This window comes from Cryptomeria japonica, chromosome 2, assembly GCF_030272615.1.
Source record: "Cryptomeria japonica chromosome 2, Sugi_1.0, whole genome shotgun sequence".
NCBI classification, from domain to species: domain Eukaryota; kingdom Viridiplantae; phylum Streptophyta; class Pinopsida; order Cupressales; family Cupressaceae; genus Cryptomeria; species Cryptomeria japonica.
In genome coordinates, this window is record NC_081406.1 from 350,843,740 (window position 1) to 350,861,320 (window position 17,581).

Here is a 17,581-nt window from a genome sequence, read left to right on the forward strand (position 1 = left end):
TGATAAAACGCAAAAACCCAGTGACTGGTCTGATCGTAGCTTTGCATTTGCATTTGTATTTATCTTGCATTTCATTCTTGCATGGGATCCCACAAGCTCATCTTATCCAAGGTTAAATCTATTGCAGGAATCATCAAAGCATCATCATAAGTGTATGCACAATCACACTGATGACTCATCTCTCTCCAGATATTGTTGACCCAATGTAAATCTTATGTTACCCCCTCAACAGAACCAACATCAACATATTTGAATCTTCCTACAACCTGATATCAACAAAATGTCAATTCTTTATCCAATCGACCTTATCAATTCTATCAATCGATCACATCTAATCTATTCTATCATGTTTTATACAAGATGTTTTTTTCTTGGAACCAGACGTTCTGATCAAGTCTTATACAAGATATATCGTTCCTGAAACTAGACGCTTTGATCATCTTTTTCTTATACAGGAGGTGTCATTCTTGAAACCAGACTAAATCTCGATCTTATCAATCTAATCAATCAAGCTTTATCAATCATCACATTCAGAACCGCATCACCGTAATCAAAGAACTCGCACTTTCATCAATCAATGTTGCAGAAATTGAATCAATTCTCATCGAGAAATCAATTTCACAATGATCCAACCACTCCAAAAGTCAATTATCTCAATTGATCTCTCGAGGGGGCATAATCATACCGCAATTTATCAATCAATGTCTGGGGCATCCTATCGAACCAATAACATCATCAAAATGAGATTATTATTTCAATCAACGCATCACACCTCGCTTCAAAGAGGGGCAAAATGTATACACCTAAAAAATTAATTAAATTCTCCCATTCATCTACTTATTTAATTAAATTCATTAAAAATTTGATTAAATTCTCCCATTCATCTACTTATTAATAAATCTAAGGATTTATTTAATAGGTTCATTTTAATAGCCCTCTTTGATTAATTAATTTAAATTAATTAATCCTCCCCCCATTTAATTCATTTCTTCTAATCCCCTTATTAATAAAAAAAAATCAATTTATGAGTTGTTGAAAGTTAATTTGCCTTTTCCTATTATTTTAATTTTTAAATTCAAATTTCCCACATGCCTCCTAGCTTCTAACTACCTAACCCTATCCTATCTTGCACATCCTAACCTCCTTATCCTAACCCCCTATGGTGTGGATATTCTCCCCTTGAGACACATGGAACTTTGGCCACATGTCTCCTCTCTTGGACACTTACGCTCTTATGAGCAAGGCTCCTTGAAACTTGTCACCACAGAGACGACAAGTGTCCCTTCCTCCAGCCTCTTCTCCAACCTCCTCCAATTTCGCGCTTGATATCTTCAGATTCAATCATGACCATTGATTCCTGTCACCTCACCCCTGGCCTTGGAAATGCTATAAATATCCCCCATTTTGGAGCACAAAGGATCCCATCTCATATCAATTTGGGCATTTTTCCTATAGGCATATCCATACTAACATATCATTTGAGCATTGTTATTATAGGCAATTGCATCTTAGATCTAGTATAATTTGATCATTTTCTAGCATAATTGTTGAATCATGTAGCTTAATCAATCTCTTTTCTAGATTTATTGCATCATCATCATAGCTTAACCATGCACATAATTATCTTAATTAAACTCTTGGATCAATCTAGAATATCATTATTATTTCAAATCCTCCATCTAGGTGCAGTCAAGTCACTGGGATTGCTTATCCAGATCTGAGAGAAAATCCATACTCGCATCTCTTAGGAGGCAATAGGTTGCTTTATCATGGTTTATCTTTCATTTGCTTTTAATTTTCTAACCATGCTTGTAATGATATGCTGAGTGTTTGTGTTGCAGCTGCAGGTATCCTACTTCACACACATGACAGTATTAGGGTTAAAATCATCATAATTAATCAGATTATAAGAGTGAATCAAAAAATCTAATCTAATTAGAATTAATCCTAAATAATAATCAAATAATGTAAAATCAATTGAATTGAGAAAATAAATCTAATTAAGACTCCCTCAATCGATTTGATAAATCTTCCATTGCTCTTCTCCTTAGTTGTTATTGAATTGGCTCTCAGGTATTGCATTGATTTCCTGCATAGATTAGCAACTATTTCGAAGACTGTAATTCTTTTTTGAAATGAGAAATTGAGTTGGTTTATATATATTTTCAACACAAAGGAGGTGAGAAATAGAACTCAAGTGTTGATTGATAGATAACTAAGTTTGATTGATTAGTGAACTCAATTGATTGGTCTATTAACTCAGATTGATTGAAGAGTGAACTCAATTGATTATCTAGTTGACTAGGCTGATTGGGGAGATGACTGATTAGATGGATTATAAGACTAAATTGATTGATTAGTCAGAAAAAGTTGATTTTGAGTGAAAATGGGTGATTGAAGAGTTAATTGAGTTAACTAACTAGTTATCTGATTTGATCAATTAGTTTGATTTTCAACATGTGTTGTAGGATTTTGAAGTTGAATTTGATTTTCATTTTCAATTTAGATTTGAATTTTGATTTTTGAATGGTCAAATGCACATGAAATTAACTGAAATTAACATTTGGTGAAATGTTAATTGAGAAGAAATGAAATTAAGTGAAATGAAGTGAAATTCGAATTTGGGGAAGAATGAAATGAAATTAGGTGAAATTAATTAGAATTAGAATTTGAGGATTGGAGGAATAATTGTTAATTTATTTAAATAATTTAAATGAAATTATTTAAACATTAGAAATGAGTTTAATTAAATAATAAAGATTATTTAAATAAGTCATAATTAATTAAATAAATATTTAATTAATATTTGAGAAGGGTTTGATTGATTAAATGGTGAATTGATTAAAGAATAACAATAGAATAATTAGAAATGTTGAATGTGATGATCAAAAGAAATAATTATTTTAATCAAATAATTAAAGAATTACTTAATTAAATAGACGAATAATTAGTATATGATCGATGAGACATTTTTAGGTATCTACATAGGGGTCTATCTTTTTAGATTTCATTTCTTGCAGTTTCTATTTATTGAGAGATGTTGAGCAGCTAGAGTCCTGAAAGTGTTGAAGGGAGGCAATTAAAACACAAAAATAGAAACATTATGTCATAATTTGGTAATGTTATTATTGGTGGTCCATCAGATAGAGGTACAACATCAGTAGTTGTAGATGCACCAAAATTTATTGAAAAAGGACAAACTTCCAAGAAAGGTCAAAATGAGTTAATTGAGTTAGATGCCCATGCTGCATATAATGTTCCAATGGAATTAAATTCCCAGAATAGTCTCGAATAAGTCAATTGAGATTGATGATAATTCCATAGGAAATGTTGATGTGAATGATGCAGATGGTGTTGTTGGGAAAGGAACATATGATATTGCTAGAAGTACACAAAAGTGGAAAGGAAAAGGAAAATCAAAATCGAGGTGCAAGTGGGAAATGGCAAGGAATTTTTAGTTGGATTGGGTGTCAAGGTACCCATTCATTAAAGAAGGCCAAATCCAAAGAAAGACAAGCCTTCAATAGAATGAAAGTGTATGATCTGTAGTTGGAAACTAAAAAGGGACAAGAAGTTGTAGCTAAAATTTGACACCACAAAGAAGCATATCGGTAAAGTGTATGAAAAATAAATCATAGATGAGAAAGAATGATCAGTGATTAGATGGAACACAAAGGAAGAATGTAAACATGTTAAGTATGAAGAGGACTATAAAGAGAATATGCAAAGAGAGGAGAAGAAGGATAAACGTCGAGGTTCAATAGATGCTCAATTTAAACATCTGATGATAGAATCTTTCAAGTCAAAAGCTATTCAGTTGAGTGTTGTTTTCAAATTTTGAAAAATGGCCATCTTATATTAGGCTACCTTGACTTTGCTACTTTATTAAAATTTTTGAATGTTCCTAGATTTCCTTAGAAGCATTGGTCAAAAACTAGTGGATGGGAATGGGCAAGTTGTCTTGCTGAGGTGGAAAATGATGATGTAAAGGAAAATATTAAATAATGAAACTTTATTGCATTATCTTTAGATGAAGTTACAACAATAGATAATACTTCTTATATATGTATGCATCTGTATATTGTACAAAAACATGTCCACCAACCTCATTTACTCTATGTTGTTAAAATGAAGGAGAATTCCATAGTGCAAAATATATTTGAGGTAGTTAAGAAATCTTTAAAATATTTTAGCAGTATGCATGACTTATCAATTGCCAAGAATTTGGTATGTGTAGGAGATGATGGAGCTGCAGCGTTTCAAGGTCATAGGAATGGTCTTGGTGCAAAGCTACAAACTTCTATTTCACCATACATGATTGGCATTCACTGCATGGCCCATAGACTAAATTTAGATTTCAAAATTGTGAGCAAATTTGATTTAGTAGCTAGAGTTGAAAATATAGTTTGCAAGTTCTACTCATTCTTCTATCAAAGTCCCAAACGATTTTCAAAATATCAAAAATTTGTCGAGGGAATAATCGATGAAAACAACTTCTTAAGGATCTTGATACCGGATGGATCTCCTTGCGGGGACTAAAAGAAAGAGTTTTCTCTAAATATAAATCCCTGATTGGACTAATGTATGAACAACAAGAGTTAGTAGACAAAGCTTTTGAGAATTTACATAGGTTAAGTGATGTAGAGACACTCTTAACTTTGGATGGTATTCTATCCCTATTGAATGAAATGAGAAAGCTTGTGAAAGTGGCTCAAGAAATAACTTTGTATATTCAAGAATATATTGATTTGTGAAGAAGGTTAATACTGACCCTAGATAATATGTATCCATCAAATGAGCCATTTATAGAGGAAGAATTTGCTAGGTAGCATCAGATGACAGATCTAGGCAATCCTACTATTTTTTTACAGATTAAGAATAGCAAGGAATTATGTGTCCGTGTACATATATATGAGATACCAATGCACTAGTATGCCATGTATGCTAGTGCTAGCGGGTGCTCAAGTAGAATGATAGATGTACTTGTTACCAAGGAAGCTTTTAACGATATTGTAAGTTGTGTAGAAGCTACTTTAAAGAGAATTGGGAGAGAGGTTTCAAATGAGATTGTAAGTCAATTCCCTTGAGATGAACTATTAGAAGCCATGTCTATTTTCTATCCTAATTATTGGCTCAATTTTAATCAAAAGGATTATTTTAACAAGTTATACTAGTTGACTAGTCATTTTTGTAAGATATCTACATGCAATATCGATGGAGAGGAAATAGAACTAGAAGGAATTATAGATAAATATAAGATCTCACAAAATTTATTTGAATATTCAAAAGCTATGAAGGAGAAAAAGTCATTGGAAAGTCCCCACCTATCAAGATCAATAACAACGGTTTGGCAAAAGATAACTCAAAGTGCAGTATTGAGTGATGCATTGTTAGAATTCATCAAACTTGTTGGTTAATGTCAAACCATGATATTGGGATCTATTGAGGATGAGATATTTTTTAGCATTGGGGTACATGAAATCAAAAATGAGAAAAAAACTAAACAAGAATCTGGAGAATTATTTGAGGTTGTATACAAGTAAGTATGATGTTGAGAGTTTTTCTTATGAAAGGGCACTAACAATCTGGAATTATATTTTTGAGAGGAGAGGGTTGTGCAACACTTCAAAGGATGGTAGTGGTTCTGGTGGAGAAAATGATAGTGGCAAAATGAATGATTGTGTTGAGTTGAATCTAAGTAGAGGCACACAAAACCAAGAAGATGGATCATAGGATGATGAAGAAAGTGCATAATAGCTTGAGTAATTAGATTCATTTCAAATTGGATGGAATTGGCGACTGACAAAACACCATTATCTAGGTATTTATACTTTTTACTTTATTTCAAATTGAATCATATGGGCTATTACAAAATCCAAACTGTAATTGATGATATTTTATACTTATTATTGTATAATTAAATGTTGACATGCAATTACAATTTTCAAAGTTTCCATGATTCATTATACAATTTAAATTGTAAATATTGTCTTCAAATTTGATTTATTAAACACATTTTTTCAATTTCTATGATACTGATGTGTATTGTGTATACATTAATCTTTCCACAAAATTAAACTAATTTCATAATTTTATTGCACATTCTTGAGACTGGTGGAACCTCTGTAAAAAATATTTAGCTCTCTACATAGGTAAAACTCTACCCCAAGTTTGTGTGTCTCAAAAGTCAAATCCTAAAGCTTTTGGTTTATGTTTTGAAGTTGACTTGTGTTTCCTAGTTGCTAAATATTAAGTTACAACCTTCAAGGGTTAGTGGTCATTCAGATACAAGCTCTGTCCCCTAGTTGTTGGTCATTTGGAGGAATTTATTATATGTTGCATTGATGTTTTGTCATTGATGTCAGCACTAGCTATTTTGGATGCTTTACCGACACCCTTCTGGTTGGATTGGATCTAACATGATCTGGTATTCTTCGGTATGATTTGGTTATGGAATTGGCTTACTCATGTTCATATTCAGTCAGTTGATTTTGGTCTGGTGATTGATTGCTATCCTGATTTCTTGGAAGCTTGGTTTGTGGTTTTGGTGAGGGTTTCACTGATAGAGCTTTGATGAAGATCTTTGATGATATGCAAAAGTGGTGTTGGTGTAGCTTTTGGTGGAGTTTCAGGATGCTGATGATGATCATGTTTGAGACTTGGTGGATTGGGATCATTGGTTTAGCGTGTGGACCTATATTGGGTCTCGGTTCATCTAGGTTATGGAACAACTTAATGTAACATGTGGATTGGACCTCACAATATTCTTCTAGGATGTTTTAGGTGTTGGATATTATTTGTTTGGCCTAAGACCGACAGGTTTTGTAATTAAGTAAATGGTTTATTGTCTGGTGGCCGACTTGATTGTTTATGGTCGAGGGTTTGTATATATATGATGTAAGATCTCATTGTAGACCATGGTAATGGTATGGGATATGGATATGTAATGTGTGAATAATTTAATATCATTCAGGTAGAGGATTTGGTCGATCATTGGAGATCGAGTTTAGTTTATGTAAGAGGATTTAGTCCTCCAATATTGAGCTTAACCATAACTGTACTTAGGCATAGGAGATGCTATCTTTGTAGTTCATTCATTCTTTTGGATTGTAGTTTGGATCTCTATGTAGTTAGTGAGACTCCTTTTGTGATGATCAGTGTGCTCTAGGCTATTGGCCTTCCTGCAAGTGCAGACCCCTCAATTGTAATTAATATACTTACCACAGAAGTATTATCTGACTGTGGGTAGGCTTCCCACCATGGTTTTTCCCTTTACCAAGGTTTCTACGTATAAATCTTGGTGTCATGTAGATGTTATTTATTCTCTAATTATTGTTTATCCTTCATTGGTTTAGCTGCTATTCTGGTATTTGGTTTAAGCATTCCAGTATTAATGTTTTGGGTTCTGGAATTAAAGTTTTAATTGCTAAAATTTTTGGTAATATGTGACAACTGATTCACCCCCCCTCTCAGTTGTCTTCTAGTTATTTGAACTGTCTAACAATTGGTATCAGAGCTCTAGTCCTCTATGAAGAAAGCTTAACCACTTGAGGAAGATCCTATGGCGACTAATAGTTCAAGTTCATTTAATTCATCTACAGCTATCTTTTGGAGAGATATTCCTAGGCTTGATGGAACAAATTTCACAGTATGGAAGATTCAAATGGAGACTCATCTAAGATGTTTTGGCAAGGAGATTTGGGAGATCACACAGAATGGTGTTACACCTCATAATCCGGTATCTGGAAATCCTCCTCCGGCAAACTTAGATAAGGAGCTTGAGAATGATTGTAGAGAAAGAGAAGCCCTCTTGTGTCCACTTTCTGATCAACAAATAATGGGATTAATTGACAAATCATCTGGAAAGGCTATATTAGAAAAGTTGGAGACTTTTAATGAAGGCGAACCTACTATTAAGATTGTTGAACTTGATGGTTAATGAGTGAGATATGAAAACCTAAAGATGGAAGAAGATGAAAGGATTACTGCATTCATGGAAAGGGTAAATGATATTGTTATGGGAATTCAATGTTGTGGTGGAACTCTGAGTGAAGATGAAATTATTTCTAAAATTCAAAGATCCCTACCACCGACTTACAAGATGAAGGCTACTGCAATTAACGAATTGAGAACAATGGATAATACTTCTATCAACAGAGATACCTTGGTTGGGAAATTATCTGATTTTGAGCTTTAAGAATTTGGACCCTCTAGAGCTGTGAAGTCTGAACTACCTTTTTAGGCATTTGCATCATCAACCGGTAAGAAAGATTGGAAAGCTTTATATGCAAAGGAATTGGATGATATGAAGAGAGAAGATGATGAGTTTGAACAACTTGAAGCACTATTTGCTAGAAGAGTACCTAAAGGACAGGTAAGAAGTAAGTATGAAGGAAAAGAACCTTTTAAATGTTTTGCATGTAATAAGATTGATCATTTTGCATCTAGATGTCTCGAAAGGAATTCAATATTTGAAGAAAGAGTTAGAAGATCATTTAAGCCTAACTCTGGATATCAAAACAAGTATAAGTATATGAAAAAAATTGACAAATCATGCTACATAGCGGATGAGGAAGGTGTTACTGATTCTGATGATGAACCGACAGACGACTCTGGTAGTGGTTCTGGAAATGGGAAGGAATGGGTGTTACTAGATATCAAGGAAGATGTTCAGGTATGGAAAGAGAATGTACCTGAAGAGAAGGCACTTGCTGCAAAAGTTGAAGACAAGGATGAATGGGTAATTGACAGTGGTTGTTCACATCATATGACTGGAGATAAAGGGGAGTTTCTATCTTTGCAAGAATTTGATGGTGGTCTGGTTAGATTTGGAGATGACAAAGCATGTATGATAGAAGGAAAAGGAACTATATCATTGGATGGTAAGAACAATACTGATAATTTTTTATTTTGTTGAAGGTTTAAAGCATAATATTTTGTGTGTAGGACAATTGGTGGATAAGGGATTTCAATTACAATTCAAGGATGGAAAATTCAAAATCATTAACAGCTCTAGTTTGGAGATTGTAATCGGTACATTGACAAAAGGTAATATATTTAATTTGAATTTCGATGAGAAGAAATGTTTGATTGCACAAATTGATGAGAGTTGGCTATGGCATAAGAGGCTATGTCGTGTGAGTTTTGATTGCGTTGTGAAGATCAATTCAATTAAGGTTGTTAGAGATATACCTAAGATTGTGAAGCCCTATAATCCAATATGTAAAGAATGTCAAATGGGTAAATAGGTCAGAACCTCTTTTAGGAGTATAAAACTTTTCATGGTGATAGATATTTTATGCTAATCATTGATGACTATTCTAGAATGATGTGGGTTACTTTTCTAAGGGAGAAATCTGAGGCTTTTGAAAATTTTAAAATTTGTAAAGCTAAAGTGGAAACTGAGACAGGATTGAAGATTAAATTTTTTAGGTAAGATCTCTTGGTTCCCAAAACCATAGATTGGAAATCAAAAAGTACTTGCCAAATTCATCACTGATCCAATCAATTCTGGCCAACGAACAGGACTGGTCGAAGACCAAATTCCTCTGCACTTCAGGCTCCACTAGACCTAGGCGGGTATACCTTAAACTCCAAAGCACAAAGAGACTTCTTTATAGTGAATTTAAACTTAATGCATAAGTTGTTTACATGCTTGGCAAACTAACCTGGAACTTTGCTATATTGTGTGCTTTTAATTGCTTAAATATGAAAATAAAGTGTATTTGATTATAATTCAATATTTGTAAGAGAATGTTGTTGTAACTTTAAGTAATAATGAAAGAACAATACTAATAGGAATAAAAAGTATGTATCCCTGATGACGACCTTATGCACACCATAATTACTCACAAATACTAACAATAGACTAGTGCCTTATCTGACTATTAGTGTGTTACTTAGTGGACAAATATTTTAATCAACTTTGGAGATAGTTTGAAAAACTCACAATATGTAAGACTATCACTGCAATGGTTTCATTATATTTTGCAAGAAAAACAAAAACAATTATGTTTCCTATACAACATCATGTGATGGCATGCTACAAAAAATCTAAATTAGATTTACCCAAAGTACTTGATTCATCAACATAATGTAACATAAAATGATCCGAAGATAAAACAATGAATCTTATATATTAGTTTTGGAATAAAAAGATGTACAAAAGTTGCAAATTGATAGGTACTTCATGATGTTCTTGCTTGCACAAAATATAACTTTTCATTCCTATAGACTTGCCTTAACACAATACTAGCAATCCCAATAGACAATGTGAAAAAATTCTTCTCCCCCTCTACATACAAAATGACTCCTTATACATATGTGAGTCAAAAGACACAAATGAAAGGACACACCCTTTCATCAGTATAAACTAAAAACTGTCAAAAACCTAACTAATAACTCCCTAATTGTTATGTCAACCAGAAACATTACAAAACATATTATAATAACACAAATTAACTTTTTCCATCCAGCCTCTGACCGCACTTCTGAATATGCCGAAGATATCCTTCATCTTTGTAGGTGCAAGCATTAAAGATGATATCTCTGACTGCCACTTCCGATGTAAAAAAATTCTCCAGTTGTTCTCCTGTTTCAGTCATGTCCAAGGTATCCGCATGGGCAATGTTAAGGGTTGCATTGAGTAGTGATCTACAATAAAAAATCCATTGGCCTTTATCCTTTATCATCCCTATATCATCCACAACACTTGGGAATCCATGTTGGACCCCTGACACTCCTAATATTCAGTTTTTAATTCAATTGTAAATTTCTCATGAGGATTACTTAATTTCTTGACCTTGCTGACAACATTGTCACTCTATGTTTTATCTTGCAATAACAAATTTAATCTATCATAAATTCTATGGTGTGATACAATATTATCCATATTTTCTGATAAATAGTCCATAATTCCTCTAATACTTTTTGCAAATTCTCATATCTTTTAGTGATTAACACACATGTTGCATTTGCTCTGACAGTTCACATCTGTTTCTTTAACTTATCATACTCCTATAACAATCCATCCTACCTCCTTTTTATCTTTAAACCATCTATAATTGGGGCACCGGATGACTACCTCTCTTGAATAATTCTTGCTACAAAGCTTTGCATTTTTTTTTTCTGCAATTTCCATTTTCATCTAATCTTTGTTCAACTTTGAAATATCTATCCCCATCTTTGCTATGACCATGGGATCTATTTCTCCAACTTTTTGTTTCATCATATGGCCAAAGGCCTTGTCAACATTTATAATCTTTGGCCTCTTATTCGGTGGATAGAGGGCCCATAAAAGCATAGCCTCGTCATTTGGATCATATCTTCATCCAATAAGAATATCATTAACACCTTGAATGTCTAACTTAAAATCTCTCTTAACTGAATGCAACAAGCTATCAAAAATAAAAGATGCACTGAGGTTCCAACCTGGGAAAAGAATGATTCCGACCTCTACAAGAAGTTGTCTTCCCCTTTGAGGGGTCATGTTCTCTAACACAAAATTAATTTCTGCCTTCAGCTTCCTGAGCATTTTTGCCTCATTCTCTAGTGTCACATCTGGCATTGCATCTCTTAATTTCTTTTCTTTAAAATGATACAAAAAAGACTTAAACTCCTTTGTCTTAAAACATTCATCATTTGATACAAAAGATGTATACTCTTCTAGTCTAGCATCTGAATATAGATTCAATGTTGCTACAATTTTGTCTTGAGATTCTGGTTCATCCTCTTTTTCTAGTACTTGAAGCTTAGAAACTATTTCATTCTCTCCAGAATCACTTTCCACATCTTGTTCTTCTTCTCCTTCCAGATCCCCAAGTCTTCACTTCCTTTATTCCAATCTTCTTTGCAAGTCATCAACAACATTTGCAAGTTCTTCTAACTCTTTGTTATACAGATCCACATGGTCCTCATACTCATGGAGATAATCTCCCAGGTTTTGTCCTTTTATGCACATGTGGGTGAAACCTTCTAGGTCATAGTTCTTCCTTGGCATGTGTATATACATATTGAATTCATCCACTGGCTTCTTATTTATGGCTTCGTAAGCTCTGGTATATTCTGAAATCTCCAAACTGAAGAGTCCCAAGTAAGAAGGCTTGCTTGTGGGCACCCCCAAAGTGTTGTGAATTAGAGAAACTCAATTGTCTCACAATCTCCAAGTAAGAAATTCGGTCTGGCATAGGCTTTGGTAGCACATAAAGAGCACCTTCGAATCCAAAAACCCTAACAAATGTGAAATCTCTGCAAGTATACCAATCTTACCAATTATGGTTGCCTCTGGTATCCTTGTATGCATGTGGCTTGAGAAATCTTTTAATCACTTCTGAAAATGACCCTTCAAATGACACATTATAAACCTTGAACAATGGTTTAAGAAAAAATTCCTCAAATCTCACATAGTGAGATTTACCATACCTCGAATTCCACAACGACTCCCACAACTGTACAAGTTGATCCTGTCCATCCTTGCCCAAAGGATTTACCCTTAGCCATCTAGCCATAGTCCTTTCAATCTTCCATAGAACAACACAATATGCATCAATAGTGAATAATGCTTGAAGGACTTGTCAGGGTTATTCTGAAGATTCAAAAAACCCTCATGGAGTTTGTCGACCAGATAGGCTGTATAATCAAACTATTTTGGTTCATTCCTTTGAATGTCTACTGCAAGAACCAATGGACCCATCCTTGCTACATATGGATCTTCCATTCCTCCTACCATTTTGCAAGCCATATATGTGTATTGTAAATACTTTCTAAAAATATTTACATCGTAGGGTGGACCATCTTCATCAGTTAGCTTACCTTTCTCCACCCTATGGATGGCTAAGTTCCATCCTTGATAGGTCGTGTCCATGGTTATGTGTTCTTCTTCCAATTCCTCAAAGGATAGAGGTACATTCACTTCATAACTCAAATCAAATACTTCATAGATTGTGGTCGTATTGAAGTTAATAAATGCATCACCACTGGGAATTTGGATGCATCTCTTCGTAGCATTGTAGATCTTAACCAAGGTTTTCAATAATTCAATATTCACAAATACATTTGGAACTATGAGCTTACCCAGACCGGTAATCCAAGGATTAGATATCAGCATCGACTTCTATCTTCGTGAGTAATGGTAAAGGAACAATTCATTCCCCCTAACCCTAGTCTAGACATCACCAATTTCCTTATAATTATCCTCTAGTTGATCACAGATAGGAAAACTAACCTTAGATATTTAGGACTTGGCTCCTGGTGAGTTCATCTGGTCAAACTTGTCCCAATTCAACTTCCGCTTTCTGCATGCTTTCTCCACCTTTAGATTTCTTCGAGGCACTATCAAAGACTTCAATGACCTTCTCTTGCCTTTAGAACCCTCCATATTTGAATCTTTCAAGCCTTCTGAAATTCAATTCTCTATGAATCAATTGTACTTCAATCTTCCTATTCACTTCAATTTGTTATGCAAATTCCTTATACAAACTCCCATATATATTTGACACATTAGAAGCATTTACTCAATTGAAATCCTGCTATGATTTGCCTCGTGCGAACACAGACATACCCATTATCTGCATTTAATAATGGCAAGACGATCCGTTTGGAATCAAATTTTACAATAGCTAATCAACATAACTCCTCCCAATGATTTAATCATTTGGCGCCTCCCGTATTGTACGCTTCTTCAATTTGTTCATGCAATGATGATGCACCTTTTTGTCTTTCTGATCGCCATAGGTTTCCTCTATCAATCCATCGGGCTTCGGTGTAGCCATTTTTATTTCATTCCGTTGAATCTAACCTATCTCGATGAATCCTCCTTCTTTTTCATCATGTTGCAAAGCTTATTGGGTGTCGAGAAAACCTATCTTATGTTTCTCTAATGATTCGATGAGATCGGGCTCTAGCTTGTCTATCTTTATGTTATTCTGGCCTATCGACCTATGTTCCCCCGATGAGGTCTCCTTTTTAGCAACTACCTTAGCTTCCTCATCGGGTATCTATATAGCAGAAAATGTCTTTTTCTGATTAGCCAATGCCATCTTGATGGCTTCACCTTGTTACTTTCCTAGTCCCTTCTTTGGATGTAGGATATCCCGATGGAACATCATTTCCATCCGCCATGATATCCATTCTATCGGGTATCAGGGTAACTATTTTTTACACTTTCCGATATCCTGATGACTTCAAAGTATCCAACCCACATTCTCCTTCATCAGGGTAAGTTATAATGATAGCCTCATTGGCTATCGGCATAACACTTTTCTCATGCCTCCGATAGTGAATTTTATGTCGATGAACCCTTCTTCATGATTGCTCCTCGGTGAAGGTCATTCTGATAAAAGCATCTCCTCAGATTAGCGCACCAAGTCACCTTCCATTATGAACTTCTTTTTAGCTCTCATTCGGAGTGGTCAGTCTGGGTTACATTGATAGATCCTTCCATTGTTTTGGCTAGGCGGTCTTGTCAGGGTAACTTATGCCGATAACTCAAATTTGAAAATCATGCAAATTAAGCTCCTCTTCATGAAAGCTCATGCTTCCAATCTTCCATGGAGACTTCATATGTGCTAATAAAATGTCAGAATCAATCACATAGGCCCAATCTTTTTCATGTGCAAAAATACTCTTATAAGGATCCCAATACTGTCATAATGAATCCTCTTCATGTAGTCCCCACTCAGTGCCAACCCTCAACACGCCCAAGTGATATTTGTCCATTCAGAAAATAGGTCACAGTTGGATTTTTCTAATGCTGCAACATAGCTCCTACACATACAACTTAGCAATAAATGCTCTTATGATAGAAACATACATAGAGTGCATCATTAAATAGCATAAAAAATATTTTGCAAAAATATGTGCTGACAAGGGCTCTTTCTGGGAATGTATGTTCCTTTTAGGGACATAGCAAGATCTCAGCTATCTCTAGAAACCAGACCAATAAAAACAAATGAACAAAAACAAAAAATAAAGGCTACACTACTAAAGTACAAAGATACTCCCTGCTCCTTAAGAGAATAAATGTTTGAGATATTGTGCATGGACTGGAAACTCCTGAATTTCACCATCAGTGTTTTGCAAAAAGTATGAATTTTCTCCTCCTTTATTTATGACGATGTATGGTCCTAGCCAGAGTGCTTCAAACTTTTCATGCTTGCCCTTGTCCTGGTCCTTTGAATTCCACTTGAGCACCCACTCTCCTTTTTTAAAAGTTATGTCACAAGCTTTCTTATCATGCAATGCCTTTACCATTTTTTGCCTCTGTATATTTTGTTCTTGAGCCTCTCTTCTGTACTCATCCAATTCAGCCAACTGGACTAGCCCATTTTCCATGAAATTAACTTCTTCTAGATATCTCTCTGAAACAAATTTATACACCAGGTGCAGGTTGTTCAGAGGCAACCTTGCTTCTTTTCCATAAACAAGTTGATAAGCAGAAAACCCTATGGACTTCTTGATTGTTACCCTATCTACCCATACTGCCAAATACAACTTTGAGTCCCATTCCCTTTTGTTGTCACCTAACATCCTTTTAATGATCTTCAACAAATTTTTGTTACTAGATTCTGCTTGCCCATTCCCTTGGGGATGATAAGGTGATGAATATGAAAGAGTGATTCCATAACTTTCACAAAAGTCAACAAATTCTTTGGATCTAAAATACGTCCCATTATCTACAACAATCTTTTGAGGTACCCCAAGTCTTGTCAAAATATTCTCCAAAAGAAAATTTGTCACTACCTTACTTGTAGCCTGCCTTATAGGAATTACCTCTACCCATTTGGTAAAGTAGTCAGTGGCTACCAAAATCCATTTGTACCCTCCACTCGATTTATTTGCAATTTCACTTATGAAATCAATACCCCACATTTGAAAAGGTTCTTTAGTCTACATGGGTCGAAGTGGAAGAGCTCCATTATATTTAAGCTTTCCTGAAAATTTTTGGCAAGCCTCACATTTTCTAATATAAGTATGACAATCCTTAAAGACTTGTGGCCCATAGTAACCTGCATTAAGTATTTTATGGGGAGCAGTCTTTGCTGAAAAATGACCCCCACATACACCTTCATGCAATTCATTTAAAATAGATTGTGCTTGATGAACATCCAAACAAAATAAAAGGATACCATCCCTATTTTTCCAATATAAATCACCCTTAAGGAATACATACCTAGATGCTTGAAGCTTAAGTGTTCTTTTCTAACTATCATTTAAATCCTCTGGATACTTCATGTGTTTGAAATAATAGATAATATTCTTATACTAAGGACACTTTTTAATTCTTATTTGAGCCTCCTCCAACTCTACTTGATTTATCTATGCTGCTTTGAAATTTGATTCTGTCATCAATTTAGCCAAACCTTGACCTTTTACCAATTTAGAAATCTGGATGACAATGTTGAACTCCTAGATTTGATCTTCTCCCAGTAGTTTCAGTTTGCCTGAAAATATCCTTGACTACTGCAATAGGAACATAGGCAATGACATTAACTACCACTAATTATGGTCTAAAAGATTTTACAGTCTTTACTAGGGCATATGCTTGATTCTCATTTATATCATAATTTAACTCAGAAGCTTGTAGTGTTTTGCTAAAAAATGCCACTAGTTGTTCATGACCTTCATTATTCTTTTGGAACATAATTGCAACAATAGTATGAAATGAAGCAAAAGAAAATACTTGAAAAAGTTTAGAGAAATCAAGAGATTTAAGTACAGGTGCTTCCTTGATGGCCCTCTTAATGTTCACAAAAGCCTCAATCACTTCATTAGTCCATTTTATCTCTGCACCCTTTTTCAACATCTTTGCAATAGGTTTTACAATTTCAGAAAAAATTGGCATAAACCTTCTCACAAAATTAATTTTTCCAAAGAATGACTGAATGGCTTTGACTGTTTTAGGAATCTAAATTTTATCAATGGCTGCAATTTTCTCGAGATCAATCCTTACTCCATCTTTAGATACAATTTACCTTCAGTGACTCCGAAGTGACACTTTCTTGGATTTAGAGAAATACCATATTCTAGTGCTCTGATGAAAATGTTTTCTAGATCATTATAATGGTCTTCTACTTTCTTGGAGTATGTTACCATATCATCTTGGTATACAGCTATAATTTAATCAATGAGGCCTTCAAAGGCTACATCCATGGAACTTTGAAAAGTATCTCCCGCATTGGTAAGTCCAAATGACATCTTGGCATACACATATGTTCCCCATGGTGTAGTGAAAGTTGTTTTGTATTTTTCTAATTCCTTGACCTTCACTTGATTGTAACTAGAGAACCCATCCATCATAGAGAGTAGCTCATTCCATGTTACTTTCTACAACAAAGCTTCCATGTTAAGCAAAGCATAATTATCTTTTAAAGATGACATATTTAAGTTTCTAAAGTCTACACATAATTTGATATCACCGTTCTTCTTCCTCATAGGCACCAAGTTTGATACCCATGTGGAGTGCGTTATAGGCTCTATAATTCCTGCATTCCTCATCTTCATCAACTCTTCTTTCATTTTGGGAGCCAATGTGGGATTTATAGGCCTTTTCTTTTGTCTAAATGGTTTTGCATCTGGCTTCAGT

General features: G+C 34.5%; 1 protein-coding gene across 1 annotated transcript; it reads right to left on the reverse strand.

Moving 5' to 3' along the window:
- Nucleotides 1-15,006: 15,006 nt before the first annotated feature.
- On the reverse strand, nt 15,007-15,525 carry LOC131860321 (uncharacterized). The gene has a single exon (XM_059214721.1). It carries the CDS (start codon nt 15,523-15,525, stop codon nt 15,007-15,009), a length of 519 nt encoding a protein of 172 aa, XP_059070704.1.
- Nucleotides 15,526-17,581: the final 2,056 nt, after the last annotated feature.